This window comes from Daphnia pulicaria, chromosome 3 (assembly GCF_021234035.1).
Source record: "Daphnia pulicaria isolate SC F1-1A chromosome 3, SC_F0-13Bv2, whole genome shotgun sequence".
Taxonomy (NCBI): Eukaryota; Metazoa; Arthropoda; class Branchiopoda; order Diplostraca; family Daphniidae; genus Daphnia; species Daphnia pulicaria.
Window position 1 is genome coordinate 6,202,079 of NC_060915.1, and position 19,158 is coordinate 6,221,236.

The following is a 19,158-nucleotide window of genomic DNA, read 5'->3' on the forward strand; positions in this document are numbered from 1 at the left end:
AATAATCTGAAAGATGAAAGAGAAGAATAGTTCAATTATATAAATATACCTCGGATTGACGACGTTAGAATAAGTAGACACATAATGGCGCTCACCGGAAGCGTATGGGAAATGAGAGAAATGACGAGTGACGGCAGCAGCATACGCCACGAGGACATATTGTGTCACTCACGACTCCCGGACTGTCAGTTGAAAATCCTCAATAAGTTTTGCTTAACCATTTTTTTTTTCATAGAATGAGACCATATAAAGCTTAAGAACGTTTCCTTAATCCTTTTCTATACGCCAGTGTGACTTTAAAAGAATGGGGGAGGGGGGGGGAAGAGTGCGAATATAAGCAAAAAAGTTCCAGCGGATTGACGAACCATCAACCACGAAGCTACGTAACTGACTAAATACTAATTGGAGTCAGGTGTAATGAGGTGAAACTGACAGAGGCACCTCTCGTACGAAAGATGAATCTTATCTGCTGATAATTGTGCTGAAAGAACTGTCATTGCACCACCATTACACAAAAACCCGACCGAGGTTTTTGTACTTCTATTATTAGACTTGCGGCAGGTTGATTCATTCTTTTGATAGGAATCGACCAATGCGGTTGTTTCTATTATTAGCCCAAGATACACAGTATCGTTTAAAAAGTCATTTTCATATTAGGTCAAACAACGATTCAAACTCACTTACTCAATCGACTTCATCTCGGGTTCATCTCCATGCAATCACTCCTCATTGCAGATCTGTCCGAACCCCTCTCATCGGTCCCCAGACGGACAGCAGCTAGAATCTGACTCTGATCGTTTTAATACATCGTTTTTATAAAAAATAACGTACAGTTTTGACGCATTTAGTGCAGCTCGAGTGGAAACCATCATAACGACCCATCGAGCTATCCGCCGAGTATATCTAAAATGCCACTAGACGCGAACCTAGTGATCTCGGAATCCCGTATATCCTTCCAGTAATTATTTTTTTACTTTAAATATGTACTATTAACCATTTCATAATATTTTTTTTTCTTCTTCTCCATAAACTACAGCTTCTGGAGAAAAACAATCTAATGTGTTACGAAAAGTGGCGGGCCTTAAGTATGACTTGGCCATGGAACATAAGCAACAACTTAACACAGCACCAAAAATGCGTTCTTCACTTGAACGACATGATCTCAATTCCTTAGAATATTTTGAAGGCATAAACTTATTCAATTTAATTTTAAATGTTTTAATCACCGTGTATTTGACAGGGCGAATATGCTTGCTTCAAATTTATTGTTTTCTATTGATGAGGATCATTTATATTACTTGAGGCTCCTTATTAACAGCAACGATTTGAATCTTTTGATGAGCCATTTTGTAAATCATTTATTGAATAATATTGGCATTGGTTGCCCTATAGGGCAAACATGAAAAGTAAATTGTACTTCTGAAGGAATGCGAGCGCCGTTAGAAGGAAGAGACCGTAATTCCATTAGGAAAGGTACCGGTTAGAGGAAGATGAACTAATGTGCGACAAATTTATGGTGAGTAATTATGCAAAGATGTCAGACCTCATGAATGTTTTACTATGAAATAATATCGGAAAAACTTTCACTCTCTTCCCAGATGGATCAAATGTAGAGATGTAGAGATAGAGATAACAACCCGGTAAACCAGCCAACTCTGGAACCTCCACCTTACGTCCTACCTCCTTCTTATTCACCGTCCAACAATATCTTTATAGAAATATTTTTCCGTATTGAGATCATTTTAAAAGAATTAATCGATTCGATAGCCGCCACCTCCTCCACTTCCAATAATGGGCGGACCACCACCCCCTCCGGTTATGGGAGGGCCGCCTCCTCTATGGGGTGCGAAATGAACACTTTTTCAAAAAAAAATGTTCAAAAATCGATTACCATATTTGATTTGAAAACAAATTGATAATCGATTTGAATATTGAAATCAAGTTGAAAATAGATTCAAAAATTGAAAATGTTTTGAAAATGATTTCATAAATTGAAAATGATTTTGATAAATGAAAATGATTTCGAAAAACTAAAATGAATTTGAAAAACTAAAATGATTTCGAAAAATGAAAACGAATTTGAAAAATGAAAATGAACTTGAAAAATGAAAATGAACTTGAATATCCATACAATTTCGGGAGTGCGATATGACACCACCCTACTCTATCCCCAGCTCTCTCCGGATGCTATAGCCACCCCGAGACAACCGACTAGCCATTGATGGCTATGTCGCTGATTCCAGCCAGCTAGGCCGTCAGCGATACTGTCAGCCCTTGCCGGGCGGTGCTGGCCACCGCTGCCGCCACAACGGCCGCCGCTGAAGTCTCTCTCGACCGCAGGCCGAGTATTACCCTACACAAAAATAGGTTACACGATCCAACGTGTGAAAAGTTTCATGTTCCTATACGACTACTTTTATTTGAGGCAGGCCATGAAAAAAAAAGCTTTTCTGTTGAAACGGACATGGGCAACATGACCATTTGGATCCTCTTCTTTGGCCTCCACCGCCATGTCCGCTGCCTCCATGATGGTAGAAAAGATAGACGTTGCGCCAATTTTTGGTGTTCAATCCGTCGCTGCAGCTGAGACAGAGCCATCCTTCCAATGAACTCTTCCTTGGAATGGCCCAATTTTATATAAATGCCGTAGAGTATCGGGTAGGTAACACTTCCGGCGCAAGTGGACCACATGGCAAAGACTTAGAGACAATAGAGAAGTCCAGCTCCCCAATCCGCTTAGATAGCGGAAAATTTCCAGTAGGGCCAGCACCGGCCAGCACCAACATGAGGATCCACTTCAGCAAGAAGGCGTGGCCGCCTTCTGGCCTTCTTCTTCTCGTCGGATATAATCGGATTGAACGGCAGAGTATCGCAGCAGTACAGGACGCATAGGCCTATCCAGCGAAACGTACCAGAACACTTCTTTCCGGGCAGTTGGCAGTTAGTGGAATGACGAGAACTTCGCGAGAACGTCATACCGAGGCGTGACTGGAACTTTTCTCAGGTGAAAGCCACCCATTCGGCCGTTCCGTCTTCATCGTTGCTGGGTAGGCTGTGTGTCATTTACTGCAGGAACATGAAACTTTTCACGTTGGATCGTGTAATCTATTTTTGTGTAGGGTAATACTCGGCCTGCGGTCGAGAGAGACTTCAGCGGCGGCCGTTGTGGCGGCAGCGGTGGCCAGCACCGCCCGGCAAGGGCTGACAGTATCGCTGACGGCCTAGCTGGCTGGAATCAGCGACATAGCCATCAATGGCTAGTCGGTTGTCTCGGGGTGGCTATAGCATCCGGAGAGAGCTGGGGATAGAGTAGGGTGGTGTCATATCGCACTCCCGAAATTGTATGGATATTCAAGTTCATTTTCATTTTTCAAGTTCATTTTCATTTTTCAAATTCGTTTTCATTTTTCGAAATCATTTTAGTTTTTCAAATTCATTTTAGTTTTTCGAAATCATTTTCATTTATCAAAATCATTTTCAATTTATGAAATCGTTTTCAAAAGATTTTCAATTTTTGAATATATTTTCAACTTGATTTCAATATTCAAATCGATTATCAATTTGTTTTCACATCAAATATGGTAATCGATTATTGAAAATTTTTTTTGGAAAAAGTGTTCATTTCGCACCCCATAGCCAGAGCCGACTGACTTGGATAAAGCTGGCCACTAATAAATTTGAAGAGCTAGAAGCTAGTCTCAGACAGCTAAATAAAGAAATTGAAGGTAACACCTTTTTTAATATATCAGGTAGTTTATTAGAATCGCGATTATTTATTGAAATTTTTTGCAAGTGTTGTAGCTTATCAGAGTTCGACCCAAAGGATTTTTTGGGTTTGTGGTCTGCGTTTATTGCGTCAGATTTTAAAGATATTTGGAATCCTGAACAGCAATGTATTTTCTAAGAAAAGTAAGCTTTTTTAATTTTTAATTCATTTTATTTTATTCACTCTGAAAAAGCATTGGAATTTTCAATTTTAACTACTCATTTTAAGGGCGTGAGATTCTCGCAAATAAGTCGTAAGCATATTCAACACAAAACAAATTTGATACTTTCACGAGACGTTTATAAGTCTTTTGTTACGAGACTATTAATGCCGCGTCTATTATTAGGTACTTTCAGTAGCACCTGTTTCTACCGAATCTTCGCTTTCACATCCATTTTCAATCAATGAATTTAGTTCATCCTTCGAGAAAAAAAAATTTTTGATTTAGGATAAAGTAAAAAAAAGTTATCACAGGAGCATATTCTAAAGACTAATAAGGGCGTGGAATCAAAAGGGGAATGCCCAAGTAAACTAAAAGCCATACTTGAACGGCGACGTCCAAGCGTATCGTCTTGGGTGGTAGGGTTGTTTTCCAAAGTGTTGTTCTGTTCCATGAAGGCTTGTTCAATTTCTTGGCGTATTGAAACAAAGGCTGAAAGTACAGGCTGTAAGTACAGCCTTTGTTTCAATACGCCAAGAAATTGAACAAGCCTTCATGGAACAGAACAACACTTTGGGAAAAACCCCACCCCCCAACACGATACGCTTGGACGTCGACGTTCAGGTATGGTTTTTAGTTTACTTGATTCCACGCCCTTATTTGTCTTTAGAATCTGCTCCTGGGCCAGCTAGACACAAATAGACACAAACAAATTCCGGATATGAATAATAAAATGACGAAAAATGTGTTTCTCTTCTCTTCTCCATTCTTTTCATCACTCTGAGAATAATTCGTAGTGAATCGGAGTTTCAGAGGTCGGATCGACGTAATAAGACGGAGCAGAGGTGGTGTAGTAAGTTGGGGCAACGTAATATTTAGGCTCTTCAGTGGTGTAGTAAGGAGCCGCTGTGGTGGTGTAACTCGGGGCAGAGTAGTACTTGGGGACCTTAGGGTAGTAGCTCGGAGCGGTGTATGTCGTGGTGTAGTACTCTGGCGCTTCTGTGTAGTAAACTGCCTCAGTATAGGTGTAGTGATCTGGAACGGCGGTCTCGTAGTGGCTCAGGGCTGAATAGTATTGAGGTGCCTCGGTGTAGTAAGTCAGCTCTGCGTAGTAAGTTCGGGCAGCTGTGGTGTAGTAGGTTGGCGTAACATGATACTTGAAAGCTTCAGTGGTGTAGCTTGGAGCCGTGTAATATTTCGGGGAGTCAGTGTAATACTCTGCAGCCTTGGTGGTGTAGTAGAAGGCAGTTGTGTAGTACTCAGCAGCTTTTGTTGTGTAGTAGGAGGCAGTGGTGTAGTATTCTGGAGCCTTGGTGGTGTAGTAAGCAGCAGTGGTGTAGTAAGCAGCAGTGGTGTAGTAAGCAGCAGTGGTGTAGTAAGCAGCAGTGGTGTAGTAAGCAGCAGTGGTGTAGTAAGCAGCAGTGGTGTAGTAAGCAGCAGTGGTGTAGTAAGCAGCAGTGGTGTAGTAAGCAGCAGTGGTGTAGTAAGCAGCAGTGGTGTAGTAAGCAGCAGTGGTGTAGTAAGCAGCAGTGGTGTAGTAAGCAGCAGTGGTGTAGTAAGCAGCAGTGGTGTAGTAAGCAGCAGTGGTGTAGTAAGCAGCAGTGGTGTAGTAAGCAGCAGTGGTGTAGTAAGCAGCAGTGGTGTAGTAAGCAGCAGTGGTGTAGTAAGCAGCAGTGGTGTAGTAAGCAGCAGTGGTGTAGTAAGCAGCAGTGGTGTAGTAAGCAGCAGTGGTGTAGTAAGCAGCAGTGGTGTAATATTCCGGAGGCTTGGTGGTGTAGTAGGAAGCCGTTGTGTAGTACTCGGGAGTCTTGGTGGTGTAGTAGGAGGCTGCAGTGGTGTAGTAGGAGGCTGCAGTGGTGTAGTAGGAGGCTGCAGTGGTGTAGTAGGATGCCGTTGTATACTACTCAAGAGCTTTTGTGGTGTAGTACTTTGGAGCCTCGGTGGCGTACTCTACCTTCTCGGGGGCGTAAACAGGAGACGGGCCAACAGATCCTCCCTTGGTCGATCCAGCCATCATTGATGCAACCGCCAACAGTAGCATGACGCCGTAGTTAGCTAATGAACGTATGAAATAAACCGTATTATTAATACTTGTTGTTTACACAAATTAATGAGTTTAAACTTTTATAAATATGACTTTTTAAAAACATGCAAGTTCCAAACAATAAATTAAAGTCTACTGAACTAGAATTAAAGTTAAATAATTACCCATAGTAACGAGCTGAAAGTACTCTGATCTAGATGATACAGCGGATGACAAACTGAAGTACTGCTGCTGATGTCGTGTGGAGGAGACACACTCGACTGATTGAATTTGTCTCTTTCCCCCCTTTTTATATGTGTCCAATAAAGCACATCATCCGTCTGAAGCGGGAAAAAATGGCCTTGGGCATGCTTTAGGCTATTCACGTGCGACGTATGAGGTAAGAGTCTAGATTTTCTAACCCTACCTCTAGGGCGTGACGTAATTGGCTGTGGGCGTCACCGTTGGTTCGTTCTCATTGGCCTTTTGATGTATTGGAAATTTATATCTGGCATTGTGGCTTGCGGTGGAGAACTCTATTAAATTAAATCTTATGACATAATAACTGGCCCTTTTCGCTTCTCGAATCATCTGGTCAAATTATTTTATTGTATATGTGATAAGATTTTGTAAGATGGTTACAGGCTTAAGACGATGAACGCGTTATTTTTTAATTAGATTGGATTATACAAAAAGCGGAAAAATGTGTATGCTTGTTAGATTGCTGAAGTATATGTGTATTTGTGTGATAAGCAAGAAAATTCTAATGATTAAAGGTACATATTATTGGGCAGAGATTGACAGATCAATTACCGCTGAAATATGGAATAGACTTCTAGATTCTATTTCTATCTAAATGTTTTCAAATCATTAAAAAACAAATTTCCGTTTGACACTATCTCAGACTAGACTATTTGAATCTTTTGTTTAAAAGGGTGTGTCCTTGCGACAGTTGGAATTGGATTGGCTTGGAAGATCGCACGTTGGAAAATAATAGCTGTCGGTGTCCAGTGTAACAGTCCAGTGTAATCCGCTAGGGCATTTCATACGAATCGGAACACCATTGGAGCATTGATGGTAATATCTGAGATTTCAAAAATTTCGCTTTATTGTTATGAAAACAAATAATTGTATGTAAAGTTTATTATCTCTATACATACCCACAGTAATATGCGTCAGACAGGAATACTGTATTGTAACTATATTCTGGACATGTTCCGACGGGAGTTGGCAATGGCGCCTCCCCGGGATTGCCCATATTTCTGTCAAGTTGCGGAAGAGCGGAGCAGCTGACAACCATAAGTGCAACCAAGAGGTAACTCCAAGCAAAATCCATTCTCATTTCCAAAATTGGTTTTATTATTCTTCAAATGTCTATTTCAAATTTTAATAAGAAGGTTTACATGTATTGAGACTGAAATTTGAATAATAAAAGTCAACAAAACTTACCTTTTCCAACAATCGCAAGAAAGTAACTGCTAGAATACTGTCTTCGCGACTAGTGTTTTATATAAAATGCTTATCAATTCAATTTGTTGCAATGCGTTTATAGCTTCCGTTGCTAAGCTAATGCAAATCTTATGTTGAGTTAAGATAATAACGTCACAAAAACAGTAAATTTCTTTCTTAACCGCACCAAAAAAGAGCGCATAAATAAAAAAATTTGACTGCATCGTCGTTTTGCTGCGCCATTTGGCTCGGTCGTATCATATCGCTATCTTACGTGCCCCACTAATACTTTGGCGCTATATTACGTTATTCTGGTACATGACTACATCTCAACGTATAGGCTGCTCCGAGAGTTGGTACATCAAAGCTTTTCACTCTTAACTTAATCTATCACAATATCGTTTGGGGCGCTTTAGGAAAAAATGAGGGATATGATCCTGAACAAACAATTCCAAAACAGAATAAGTAAACATAATGTTTGATTTCTTTTATATTGTGCTTTTAAACTCTACCGATAATATCTGAAGATGCAGTTAACATTGAACACCAATAAAAACTAACACAATACATGACATTTGAGTGAACAATGCAATGAGCTGAATCATTAAATACATTGATTTAAGAGCGAAACGAATAATATATAAATAAATTCTCTTTACATAAAATATTAACAACATCTAGTATGCTGGCGCAGAATAATATTTGGGAACCTCAGTGTAGTATTCAGTTTTCTTGGTTGTGTAGTAGCCTACTCAGGTGCCTTTGTGGTGTAGTAAGAAGCCGTGGTGTAGTACTCGGGAGCCTTGACGCCATGGTTGCACCTAATCCATTGAGTCTCCACGTTAGTACGCGAAATACGTCCAGGTGCTTGTTGCGTGTCAGAAACGAGCGGATTTGCTCAACGTCCCAGTCCAAATGACCTAGCTCCAGTCGACTAAGATTCGGTAAGATTGACACCAAATGTTTCAGTTGGGGCGTCATTAGGGGGGTGCGGAAAATTTGAAGGTTTTTCAGTTGACTCTTTCCAGACGCCCGGCGTAGTTCACAGACGTGTTCAAATAGTTCGAAACGCTCGAAACTACATTCGTAGAAAACGAGCGATTCTAGGGCTGGGCAAAAGATGAGCAATTTTTCGAACCGGGTCCATTCCATATCTTGTGCTTCAACCAATTGTAGACACCTGATGGTCATCCCGTTTCGTCGTAGAAAGTCTTCAAAATGAATGTCTAGCGATCCACCGCGAAAGTTGACACTCAACAGCGTCAATTTAGGCAAGAAGCCCAAGGTTTGAACGCTGTAAGTGAATGCACTGTTGAGCGAAAGCCATTCAACTCCAGGGCACATTTGCGACAGCAATTCGAGATGTCCGGGAGTGAGGAGATCAGTTGCTACGAAGGCGACTGTTTTCAATGCAAACTTGGGAGAGACGGCTGCGTTAACGGAGCAGTACCACAATGTATCGGCTATGCTGTCGTAGAGTAAAATGCTCAGAGAAGGCAAACCATGAAGCAGCAGAGCCGCGGTGGTGGACTCACTTCAGTCTTCAACATGATGACGGTATGAAGGCGTCGACAACAAAGTAACCAAGCAATTCCTGTAGAAACATGACAAAATATTGGCTTAAAATGGATTGGAAACATCAAATTTGTCATAAAATACGAACCAGTGTTGGTGATCCCAGTGTCATTCAATACGATGCTCTCCAAATTGGGGCAGTTTTGACCCACAACTGCAATGACGGAATCATTACACTGTTTGGGCAAGGCCAACAGCCCAACACTTTCAACCTTCTTAGATACTTGAGGATATGACAGAGAATCCCTTGAGTTATGACAGATTGGTCTGCTCTTTCCATGTACAATTCAGTGAGATTTGTGCAAAGGGGTAGTGTCAAAATGGCAGCAATTGTCACCTACAAAAATAAAATAAAAAGTGATTTTCATTTTAGACTATTTTTGGTGGTTAAAACATTTACCTGTTCAAGGCAAAGGGACATCACAAGCACAGACTAAGAGGGGAAAGACCACGATCGTCCCTATAGGCAGAGCAATAGATGCCTGGTCGGTTCTCGGCTGTGTTGGCTTCCCTATCCCGGTTTCAGGGTAAACGTGGTCCGATTAGGAAACTGGAATGAGCGCTCTAGTGAGTGTGTCAGCTACTACGCTCAGCTACTTTTGAGAGCCTAGATGGCTCTGTTTCCAGTTTCTACTTCACAATTCTGACAAGCTCTGCCCTAAAATGTCTGAAAATCGGGGATACGTAATGGGGGTTAGGTTAGCAGCAAACCCCTTTCAAAAGTGGCAATGCTGTGTCAGAAGGACAGGATGCCTTCTGGCTAGGTTGGGTGGGTGGGTGGAAACTTCCCCAACTTTTGCAGGGCGAACGTACGTTGACTGGCCGTTACTTACGTAGGCTATGCTCGTAGCAGACAAAAAATACATGAGTTGCTGCGTTGCCACGATGGCAACAAATGTCAAAAAAGATGTCGAACAGCCCTATAGGGCTGAGAGGAACCGTCTTGGATCATGCTCGTGGCTCCCGCTGTGGCGCTGCGATCGATTCTGAGGAGACTTTTCGGTGAATTTTCCTTTATCCCTACTGATTAGTCTTCACAGTTCACACACCTTAATTTTAAAAATTGACTTTTTGTGCTAAGTTTTTACTTTTTACTTTGTTATTTTGTTCGTGATTTCTTGATTATGTAATAAAAATGCCAAATAGATTGGTTTATTTATTTGTGCCTTAAAAAATTGGTTTTATAGACACCCTTTCTCGCTTATTTTGTGACGATTTATAATGAATCGTGAAACGCTGGATTCTTGTGTCGTTTGGAATTCAGGAAAATTTAGTCGCCAAATAGTCTTATTAGTAGTGGTGGTCTTAGTTTTAGTATGATGGCAAAGCAGCTAAAATAAAATAATAGTTTTTACAAATGTGTCGTGATTTAAGGACAAGAGATGCCGGAATATTGTTTCATTCAAGGTTGTCCTAATCATTATCGTGGGAAGAAACCTTGGGTGCTACTACTAATGTAACAGATCCCAAAAAATCACGATTGTTTTGTGTACCAAAAGACTACATTTTAAAGAATATCTGGTCTGAGAAAATTCCTATCAATGGCACTGACTTAAAAAAAACTTCTAGGTTGTGTGAATTTCACTTTAAAGAAGAAGACATCGTAAAAGAAGATAAATTTATCATTGATGGACAAGTAAAATGTATTCCACGACAAAATTGGACATTAAAAAAGGATGCTTATCCACAGATTTTCCCATGTAAGAAATAATAACCATTGCTAATTATTATAACTTTTTTGTACATAAACCTTACATATGTTTTGTTGCAACATACAGTCACAGATACAGTGCAGAGAAAACCACCAGCTAAAAGAAAGCCACTCAACGACACAACCAATACTTACAAGGAACTAAAACCTTCCAGATCAAGAACGAGTAAAGAAAAATTAAGAAATGAAGCTGGCTTCAAACCAACCAAGAAAGTGGTAACACACATACAAGAAATGATTCCCAAACCCAGGTAGCACACAGACTCTGTTTCAGGTCTGTTACAGATCTGTTTTTGGGAGTCTGTAAATTATTTGTATAGTAAAGTTATATTTTAACCTAGAACAAATTGCAAGAATCGATTTTTTAATGAGCTTTATTACTATCGAGATAATAAATACTTGTTCAAAACCCTCCGAAGAAATAATTATATTTACTATTAAAAATATTGAATTTAAATAAAAGATTTCATTTAACTATTAATTTAATACCGAATTAAAAATATTACAAAAAAAAAGTCATTAAATGATACCTTGTGATAGGCTACATCATATCACCAAATATGAATGTTTTCTGTTGAACGGTATTCTAGTTGCATAATTTAGAAGTTTGTTACATTTTTAAAAATTTTATAGTGCCGCCAAAAAGGTTTAACACGGTCTTTTATGCCCAATAGTCCCTAAGGAAAGTGACGATAACTTATAAACTATAGGACCTAAATTTTTTCTATTGTTATTAAAACATTAAGAACATCCTAGCGTATAGGGCTCTTCGGGATCTGTTTTATTTAGCCGTTTTATCTGGCAAAGCAGCATGGCTCTAGACTTTTTTGGCGCGAGAACTGGGAGAAGAGGGAGAATAGGACGAATGGGAGGGAGGAGGGCGTACGAAAAAAAGGGGACCCACGTTTCCTCTTCTCCCCCATTCGTCCCATTCTCCCTCTTCTCCCCGTTCTCGCGCTAAAAAAGTCTAGAGCCATGCTGCTTTGCCAGATAAAACGGCTAAATAAAACAGATCCCGAAGAGCCCTATAAGAATCGATCGTTGAAATATGGTGTTAATAGGACTTTTTCTTTAGTTATTCATACTTAAAGTTAGTCTATGATTTTGCCTTATTAAAAGTAAGTTTCCAAAAATTGCCACCACGAGCGTCGTCATCGTTGACCATGGATTTTGGAAGAACGATACGTGCGCCGAAAACGATCATGTCGTCGTTTTCGTCTATGGCAAGTTGATGGCGAGCGTCCCAGTACGGACGGAGAGCGACAGGCAAATTGTGTTTCTCGTTCGGGAAACCTTCACGTATGACGGTGCGCACGGGCTACTAGTACTGGATCAATTTTGGCTGCTGCTTCACCTTTTCCAGCGTGATGTCGATGTTGGTGGCGGCTGATTCCGTGATGATTGCAATCATGGCGATTCTGGCTGTGAAGGTTTGCGGTCCCTCTCCGAGCTCGTCCGAGGGTGCGCCTGGGGAGATTGGTGAACGTGAGAGGGCGTCGGCTTCAATATTGCTGTTTCCCGGGATCCATCGAGCGGTGAAATTGTACCGCGCCATCTGAAGACGTAGCCGGAGAAGCCGCGGGTTGTCCAGCTTGTCTTAAGCGTAGTCGTTTAAAATGGGTACCAATGGGCGGTGATCTGTGACTAGCTCGAAGCTTGGGAGCCCTTCGAGGAATTGACGGCTTTGTTTCATGCCCCAGGATGCCGCCAAGCATTCCAGTTCTATCATGGCATATCTTGTTTCTGGTGGTCGGAGGAATCTGGAACCAGCTTGCACGACGTGTCACGTACCGGATTCGTTTTGTTGCTTCAAAATAAATCCGAGCCCGTTCAACAGTGATGCGTCGACCGCTAAGGATGTTGGACGGCTCGGGTCGTAAAATGCGAGGTCAGGGACGACGGCCAAGGTGTTGCAAGCGGTCCGGAATGCCTCTTCGTGATCGGCCGACCACTCCCAGCTGATGTTTTTTAAAAAAGCGATAGGGGGTTCAGAGCTGCAGAAATCTTGTCGCTGAAGTTTCCTACTTGTTGACATAGTCCGTAAAAGGAACGTAAATCGGTGATGTTTGTTGGCCGCGGGAATTCTCTGATGGCTCGTGTGAGTTCTGGGTTGGGCCGGAATCCGTCTGCTGAAACTTCGTAGCCGGCAAAAATAGCTGTAGGCTTGGCGAAAACCGTCTTGTTTTTGTTGAACGACACGTTGTTGTCTTTGGCCGTCTTGAAGAGCATGCGTAGCAGGCTGATGTGTTCCTCGTAGGTGCGTGAATAGATTACCAAGTCTTCCATGCAGCGTGCGGTGTTGGGGATGTGTTCAAAAATGTCGGAAAAACGCCTGCCGTAGTCGTCGCCGGCGTGGCTTATTCCCATAGGTAGGCGGGTGTACTGATGGAGGCCCTCCGGCGTCGTGAATATGGTGAGCGCCATCGATTCAGCGTCGAGCGCGCATTGATGGTATCCTTTTAACGCGTCCACTACCTTTAAAAAATTGCATTCCTCTTGGGATGGACCGCACCGACTGGAATGGCGTTGGGTTGTCAAATTTCGAGCCGATGAGGAACTTGTTGAGTGGGCGATAATCGGGGCAGAAACGGACGCCGCCTTGCTTCTTTGGAACCACTACTGTTCTGTGAATCCAGGGCGTGACTTCCTCTGGGCGTAGTTTTCGGATTATGCCTTGTTTGACCTGAGCGGCCAGTTCGTCTCTAAACGGGATTCGGAGTGGTTCCGATACTGGTCTGGAGCCGCGTATTTTCACTGGGACTGCTCCTTCTTTCAAAACAAAACGGCAAGGAGGTCCGGACATCACTCGGCACAAACCGTCGAACACACGCGGTACTTCTGCCATGAGCGACGATAGGTCTGCTTTCTTTTGCTCCTCGGACGGCTGTGACGTGGGTGTAGATGAGATATGATTGATGCGGGCATTTGGGTACTTGGTGTGGAGCATGCCTAGTTTTCGTTGAATTTTTGGGTTCGCTCTCACACACCGACGCGAAGTGATTGTCTTTTCCGCAATTGTCGCAGCTTTTTCCGAACGCCGGGCACTGAGTTGTGCCGTGTCGTCGGGGCCCGCCACAATAACGACATGGCGCTGACGTTCGGCCGAGAGACTTCTTGTCCGGTGCAAAACGTGTCTGTTTGTTTTCGCACGTGGGTGACTTGCTAGATTTGTAGGCCGAGCGGCGGATGGCGTTGATGGCATGATCGTTTTGTTGAAGAGACGCAGCTTTTAGTTGGGATGTTTCGCACTTGCGGCTGATATCACAGAGACTGCATAGCCAGTTGTCTGCTGATTGGTTTGGGAGCTGGAAACATATTGCGAATTGATGACGCCAGACGTGCCGGTTCCGGCCCGCATTGCAGCGGGTGCGGAGTAGGTTGATGATTTCCTCGTGATTTTCCAGTTGGACTGCCGTGATTCCGGCTGAAAGTACAGCTTGCAACGTAGGGGTTGACAGGCAATATTTAAGCTGGTTTGTCTTGTACGCGGGACGTGCGGCGGCGTCGAGTACTTCGATGGTTGACAGAGCCAAAAATATCTTCCATCATTCTTCCCATACGCCGAATGAATCGCGTTCAACTTCCAGATCGAAGGGTGGTGGTGACCCATACGGCTTAAATGCTCTGGGTGGATTCACTATTGGTTGTTGCGGAGCTGCATTGGCTGCGGCTGCTGCTGCTGCGGCTGCTGCTGCGGCAGCGATGACTGCGGCCATGATTGTGGTTGCGAGCTTATTCTACAGCGAGAATATAAAGAATGAGTGTGATGTCGACCCACTTGTACTGCGACAGGGTGAGGACGCGCTGCATGCATGTAAATGCGTAGTTTGATGTGGTATCAATAGGCGAAAATCAGGAGTGTATACCTTGATGGGCGCTCCTACCGGAGGCGTGGGGTAACTAAAACTGGGGTTGGCGTGTGGCGCCACCGTTTCCGGAATATGCGATTCCAGGCCGTGTGATACGGATCGTGATGAATGAAGTTTGGTTCCCGAAACTCTTGATGATAAAAGAAAGGTTTTGCTCGTGAGAATGCCGTAAGTCGAAGTAGTACACATAAGACATAAGCCACTGAGTAGAGGTAGTAATATAATACCGATTGAATTGACGAAACTTTTGTGTTGAGCGCCTGGCGGCAAAAATGTGCGGCACCACGCTAGCTCGACATTCGTTGGAGTGGTTTTGAATACCGAAATACTGGGCCCACTGAAAATTTGATTTTAGAGAGAATCGTTAATCAAAGGTGTTCTGGGTATCACAGTTTTGTCGAAGGGTAATAATAATACCAATTGTAACTGCGAACTACTCTGGTGTTGCGCACCTAGCGGCAAATTTGTGCGGCGCCACGTGAGATTGGCGATCGTTGGTGGAATGTCGATGCAGAAATGCTGAACACACAGATAATTTTCTTTGTGAAACAATCAGAAACTTGAGGTGTAGGAGTTAACAAATTGCGCCATGTTTAGACCAACGAATGTAGGGGAACAGTGTATTACCTGAAGATACAGACTCGAGAGACGTTGAGAGCACAACGTTAGGCGGGGACGAGGTAGTCCAGACTGACTCTACGCTCTCACTACCGTCGTCTGCTTCACACACTCTGTGAAGTCAATACAAAAGCACGTCGGACAATAAAAGAGGAAGAAATGAGACTTCGACAGATGCAAGAAGTTCTGGCTGTGCGTGAAGAACGATTGAATGCTAGAGAAAGACAAATTGCAGAAATTCAGGTATATTTATAGATACTATACGTATAGTTAAGAGCTTTAGCATACAAAGTTTTAGAGTCGTGCCGCCATCGGCCTTGAGATGAAGGAAGCAACTCAACTCCTTCACCAAGGACAAGAAATCCAAAATACTGGAAATATTGTCGTTGTCATGGATGATAATATTCCCAGTGTTCAACACGTTACGCTTGGTCATTCCCCTTGTGATTCCACGCCCTTATTTGTCTTTGGAATCTGTTCCTGGGCCAGCTAGACACAAATAGACCCACACAAATTCCGGATATGAATAATAAAATGACGAATAATGTTTTTCTCTTCTCTTCTCCATTCTTTTCATCCCTCTGAAAATAATTCAAAAATAAAAAAGGTGTGCGTCATGTTCTCTCTCCCCCCATTCCAGCACCGTTGCTTTTTAGGAATCTTTTTTTTGCCGCGCTTCCGGTGATGGATGTCTTTTATTCTCTCCATCTTTTTTGATTTTTTCTACGTGTGTGTGTGTGGCTCTCGTTTGGATAAAGGGGCGATAAAGAAAAGAAGGAAATCAAGAACAAAAGGCCAGATGCGCGCCTTTCGACTTGCTCCAGCAGCGGCTGGGGCTACAAGCAACAAGATGGATGGGGCAGGGTGTTTTGTACCTGAGGACGACATTCGCATCCGCTTCTCGCTTCTTTTTCTTTCTTCCAGGCTGTTGCCAACATCAGACCTCCCAATATAGTCCACAAGGCGATTTTCCGTTTAATCTCTAATCTCCTCCAAGGAACCGACGATCGCAATTACTTTGACGGGGATGGGGGGGGGGAAGCAACTCGACATTTTCATTGCTGGAAACGGACCTTCTATTTTTATCATTTTGTCGCTCAATTGAGAGAGAGAGAGACAGCCGGATTGCCGCAACGACGAATCAACAAAGAGAGAGAGAGGGGACCAAAGAGAGTCATCACGGAACAACAGCAACCCAAAAAAGAATTTAAAAAAAGCACACAGAGAGTTTGTGATTTAATTTTTTGTTCGTTGGTTGGCTCATTCGTTCGAATGCGATCTCGACCCCCGCGTGACCAAACCAACTCCACCCTTTTCCGGCCATTCCGATTTTCTATTCAAAATTTCCCCCACCGTCTCTCTTTCTCCCCTCTCTTTCTGTCTGTCTCGCGACTGTTTGATCCTACCGACGGAAACTCTTTTTTTTTCTATTCTATTCCCGGTTTTTTTTTCGGAAATTTACTCTGTGGCATCATCAAAAACTGACACACAAAAGGAGAAATAGACACAGAGGAACGGGGTTCAATGTCCCCTGGCAACGACGAGTCCCTTTTTCTCACAACACAAACATATGGGGGACAACGACTGGAACAACAACAACAACTACTGGCAATGATAATGATAATCATTATTATCCTTACGATCTCTCCCCCTCCTTTTTTTTCTTCTCTGTAGAAACGTATACTGCGACTGCCACTATTTTATCTTCCTGCCCATAAGTTCCACCTACCCCCGGTCGCCTATAAGAGAAATCTCGGGCCCAAAACGACGACAACGATTTCCCCTCAATTGTGACTTATGCACACCAGCTACACATTGTACGCAGGAGAGACACACCAAGGGTACACGTTGGTTGCGGGTTAAATGTCAAATGTCAACCGAATATTTTTTTTCTTATTCTCCCCCCGTCACTTTTTTATTCGATTATTTCCCTTGAAAAAAAAGGAAAAAGAAGAAAAAAGGAAAAACTGTTTCACAAGACTTGCACTGCAACATCGGCGAGGGTAAACCTCTGGTGCTCCGCGTGCCTTTTGGCGCTGCCAAAAGGTTAACCGCATCAACACGCTCCCGTGGCGCGCGTGAGACGCTGGCAATCTTTTATTACTTTCCATCCCTCTCTCTCTCCCCCAATCATGTTTCTCCGTCTCTCCTTTCTTCTCCTCATTTTCCCATTTAAAAAAAAAAAAATTTGGTTTTGTTTGTCGGGTCTTCGACTTAAACATGTTTGTTCTGATGTACACATTCTCCTCCTCCTCCTTTTGCATCTGCGCCATCGTCGTCTTTGGCCACCAGTTTCTTAATCATCGCCAGAGTTACTTACCCAGTCGGCCAGATGGAGTTCCGTCAGCTCATGCAAATGGGCCTCAGATTTGTTGTTTCTCAGTTCCCGCCAATCCTCGGGTGCTTCCGTTCCAGAAAAGTAAAAGAAAAAAGAAAGAGATTGTAGGTCAAATAATCAAAGCGGGAGTGGAACATGAGGGGCCATGAATAAAACATGAAACGAGATAATGGGAGGAGGAGGAGGATGATGATGGTGATGATACCTGATGAGACTTTGACGAGAAAGTCTGAAAACTCGAGCGTCTCGGCGACGAGGGCGCGGCAAACGGCTCGAAAATGGGCGTCCACCTGGTTCGACGAAGCTGTGCTGCTGATTTGCATGCGACACCGCTGGGCAACATCACATGGAAAAAGAAAAAAAGATAACAAACAGACGAGCAAAAAAATTGTAGCTAAAAGAAACTCAACAAAATCAAACAGACTTTTTATGTCAATCCACCGAGTCAGAATTTTCTCCGACAAGAATAGAAAAAGAAGAAACAAACATGAAAAGGTAGCCCAAATAAGTCGAGCGCAAGCCAAGTCGAATCTCCCGGGTTGTGTAATTTTTGGGCTGCCTTTGATGCTGGACCTCGTCCGGATTAGAAAGAAAAAAAAACAGCAGGCAGTTCTATAACCCACACTCGACAGACAGAAATGGACGAGGTCCACATCAAAAGCCAAGCTATAACGTGCGTCGACAAAGAATGCGCGAGCAGCTGCTGCTGCCACACGGCCGATCTTCTTCTTCTTCTAATGCGGCAATTTTTGGTTCTTCTTTCTTTCCATTTTTCTATTTTTTGCCTTCAGAAAGTTGAAGAAAGTAAATGACTCGGCCGGACAGCAGTCAAAAAGAGAAGAAGGGAGCAACGCACTTGAACCCCGAGAAACATTAACTGGCCCTGTGCTCCGTGCCATCTGGGCACCGAGAGATATAACTTTAACTAACTATCTGGTTAGCTTGGCAAAGGCTTCTTCTTTCATCTTCTCTCTCTCTCTCTCTCTCTCCCGGATGGACAATCACTATGGCGTTTTGCCTCTTTATCTACTTCACCAGACGATTAAGATTATGGGGGAGACCTGCTACTTCTTCTTTTCTTTCTTTCTTTCAAAAATGAGACGCACCACCTCCACGTCGCCCTCCTGGAGTTGCAGGCACACACTCACAACGGAATTTTGGGCAGACCATTTGAATGAAGCGAAACGGGAGATGAGGTGGGCAAGGATGACATCACCCACACACACGAGGATCTTGTTCCGTCTCCCCTTGGTTTGTTGTTGGTTCGTTTGAATTCTCTCGTGAGCCGAGGAAAAATGACGCCACCGCACGGATTCATTGACAAACCAAAAGGGAAAACGCGCAACGATTTTGCGCTGCCGAAAGATGAAAAAGAAAAGTCGATCGTGGCAGTACGGCGATGGCCCTCCCGCGGTCAGTTGAAGAAAGTTACTACGTCTCTCATGCCCTAACGTCGTCTGGTAGTGAATCTGAGTGGCGCCAAGAATCGACAGTAGATGGCGTTAAAGTTAACTTCAAGCTTGATTCGGGCGCCACATGCAGCATTCTGCCGCATGAGTCATTTGCTCAGCTGCCCAAAACACGCCGCTGTCTTCGCCCTGGACCCATTGTTCGCAGTTATCGTTCACAAGATGGCCTCTTACGAGTGC

General features: G+C 43.2%; 1 protein-coding gene and 3 long non-coding RNA genes across 5 annotated transcripts; all 4 read right to left on the reverse strand.

Moving 5' to 3' along the window:
• Positions 1-4,551: 4,551 nt before the first annotated feature.
• On the reverse strand, positions 4,552-6,227 carry LOC124328955 (DNA-directed RNA polymerase II subunit rpb1-like). Its single transcript, XM_046787804.1, has 3 exons — positions 6,135-6,227; positions 5,854-5,981; positions 4,552-5,250 (listed from the first exon to the last, which is right to left on the reverse strand). Exons 1-3 carry the CDS (start codon positions 6,136-6,138, stop codon positions 4,702-4,704), a joined length of 681 nt encoding a protein of 226 aa, XP_046643760.1. The 5' UTR covers positions 6,139-6,227; the 3' UTR covers positions 4,552-4,701.
• Positions 6,228-6,662: 435 nt separating this feature from the next.
• LOC124328964 lies at positions 6,663-7,489 on the reverse strand. The gene is made up of 3 exons (XR_006916559.1): positions 7,399-7,489; positions 7,110-7,323; positions 6,663-7,033 (listed from the first exon to the last, which is right to left on the reverse strand). It is a non-coding gene; the product is annotated as an uncharacterized LOC124328964 (long non-coding RNA).
• A 6,783-nt stretch (positions 7,490-14,272) lies between these two features.
• LOC124328968 lies at positions 14,273-15,144 on the reverse strand. 2 transcript variants are annotated; one of them, XR_006916563.1, is made up of 4 exons: positions 14,971-15,144; positions 14,781-14,881; positions 14,551-14,683; positions 14,273-14,421 (listed from the first exon to the last, which is right to left on the reverse strand). It is a non-coding gene; the product is annotated as an uncharacterized LOC124328968 (long non-coding RNA). The 2 variants fall into 2 exon arrangements; XR_006916562.1 differs by having other exon boundaries at positions 14,781-14,890.
• A 2,395-nt stretch (positions 15,145-17,539) lies between these two features.
• Positions 17,540-17,953, reverse strand: LOC124328967. Its single transcript, XR_006916561.1, has 2 exons — positions 17,715-17,953; positions 17,540-17,574 (listed from the first exon to the last, which is right to left on the reverse strand). It is a non-coding gene; the product is annotated as an uncharacterized LOC124328967 (long non-coding RNA).
• Between the last annotated feature and the right edge of the window lie 1,205 nt (positions 17,954-19,158).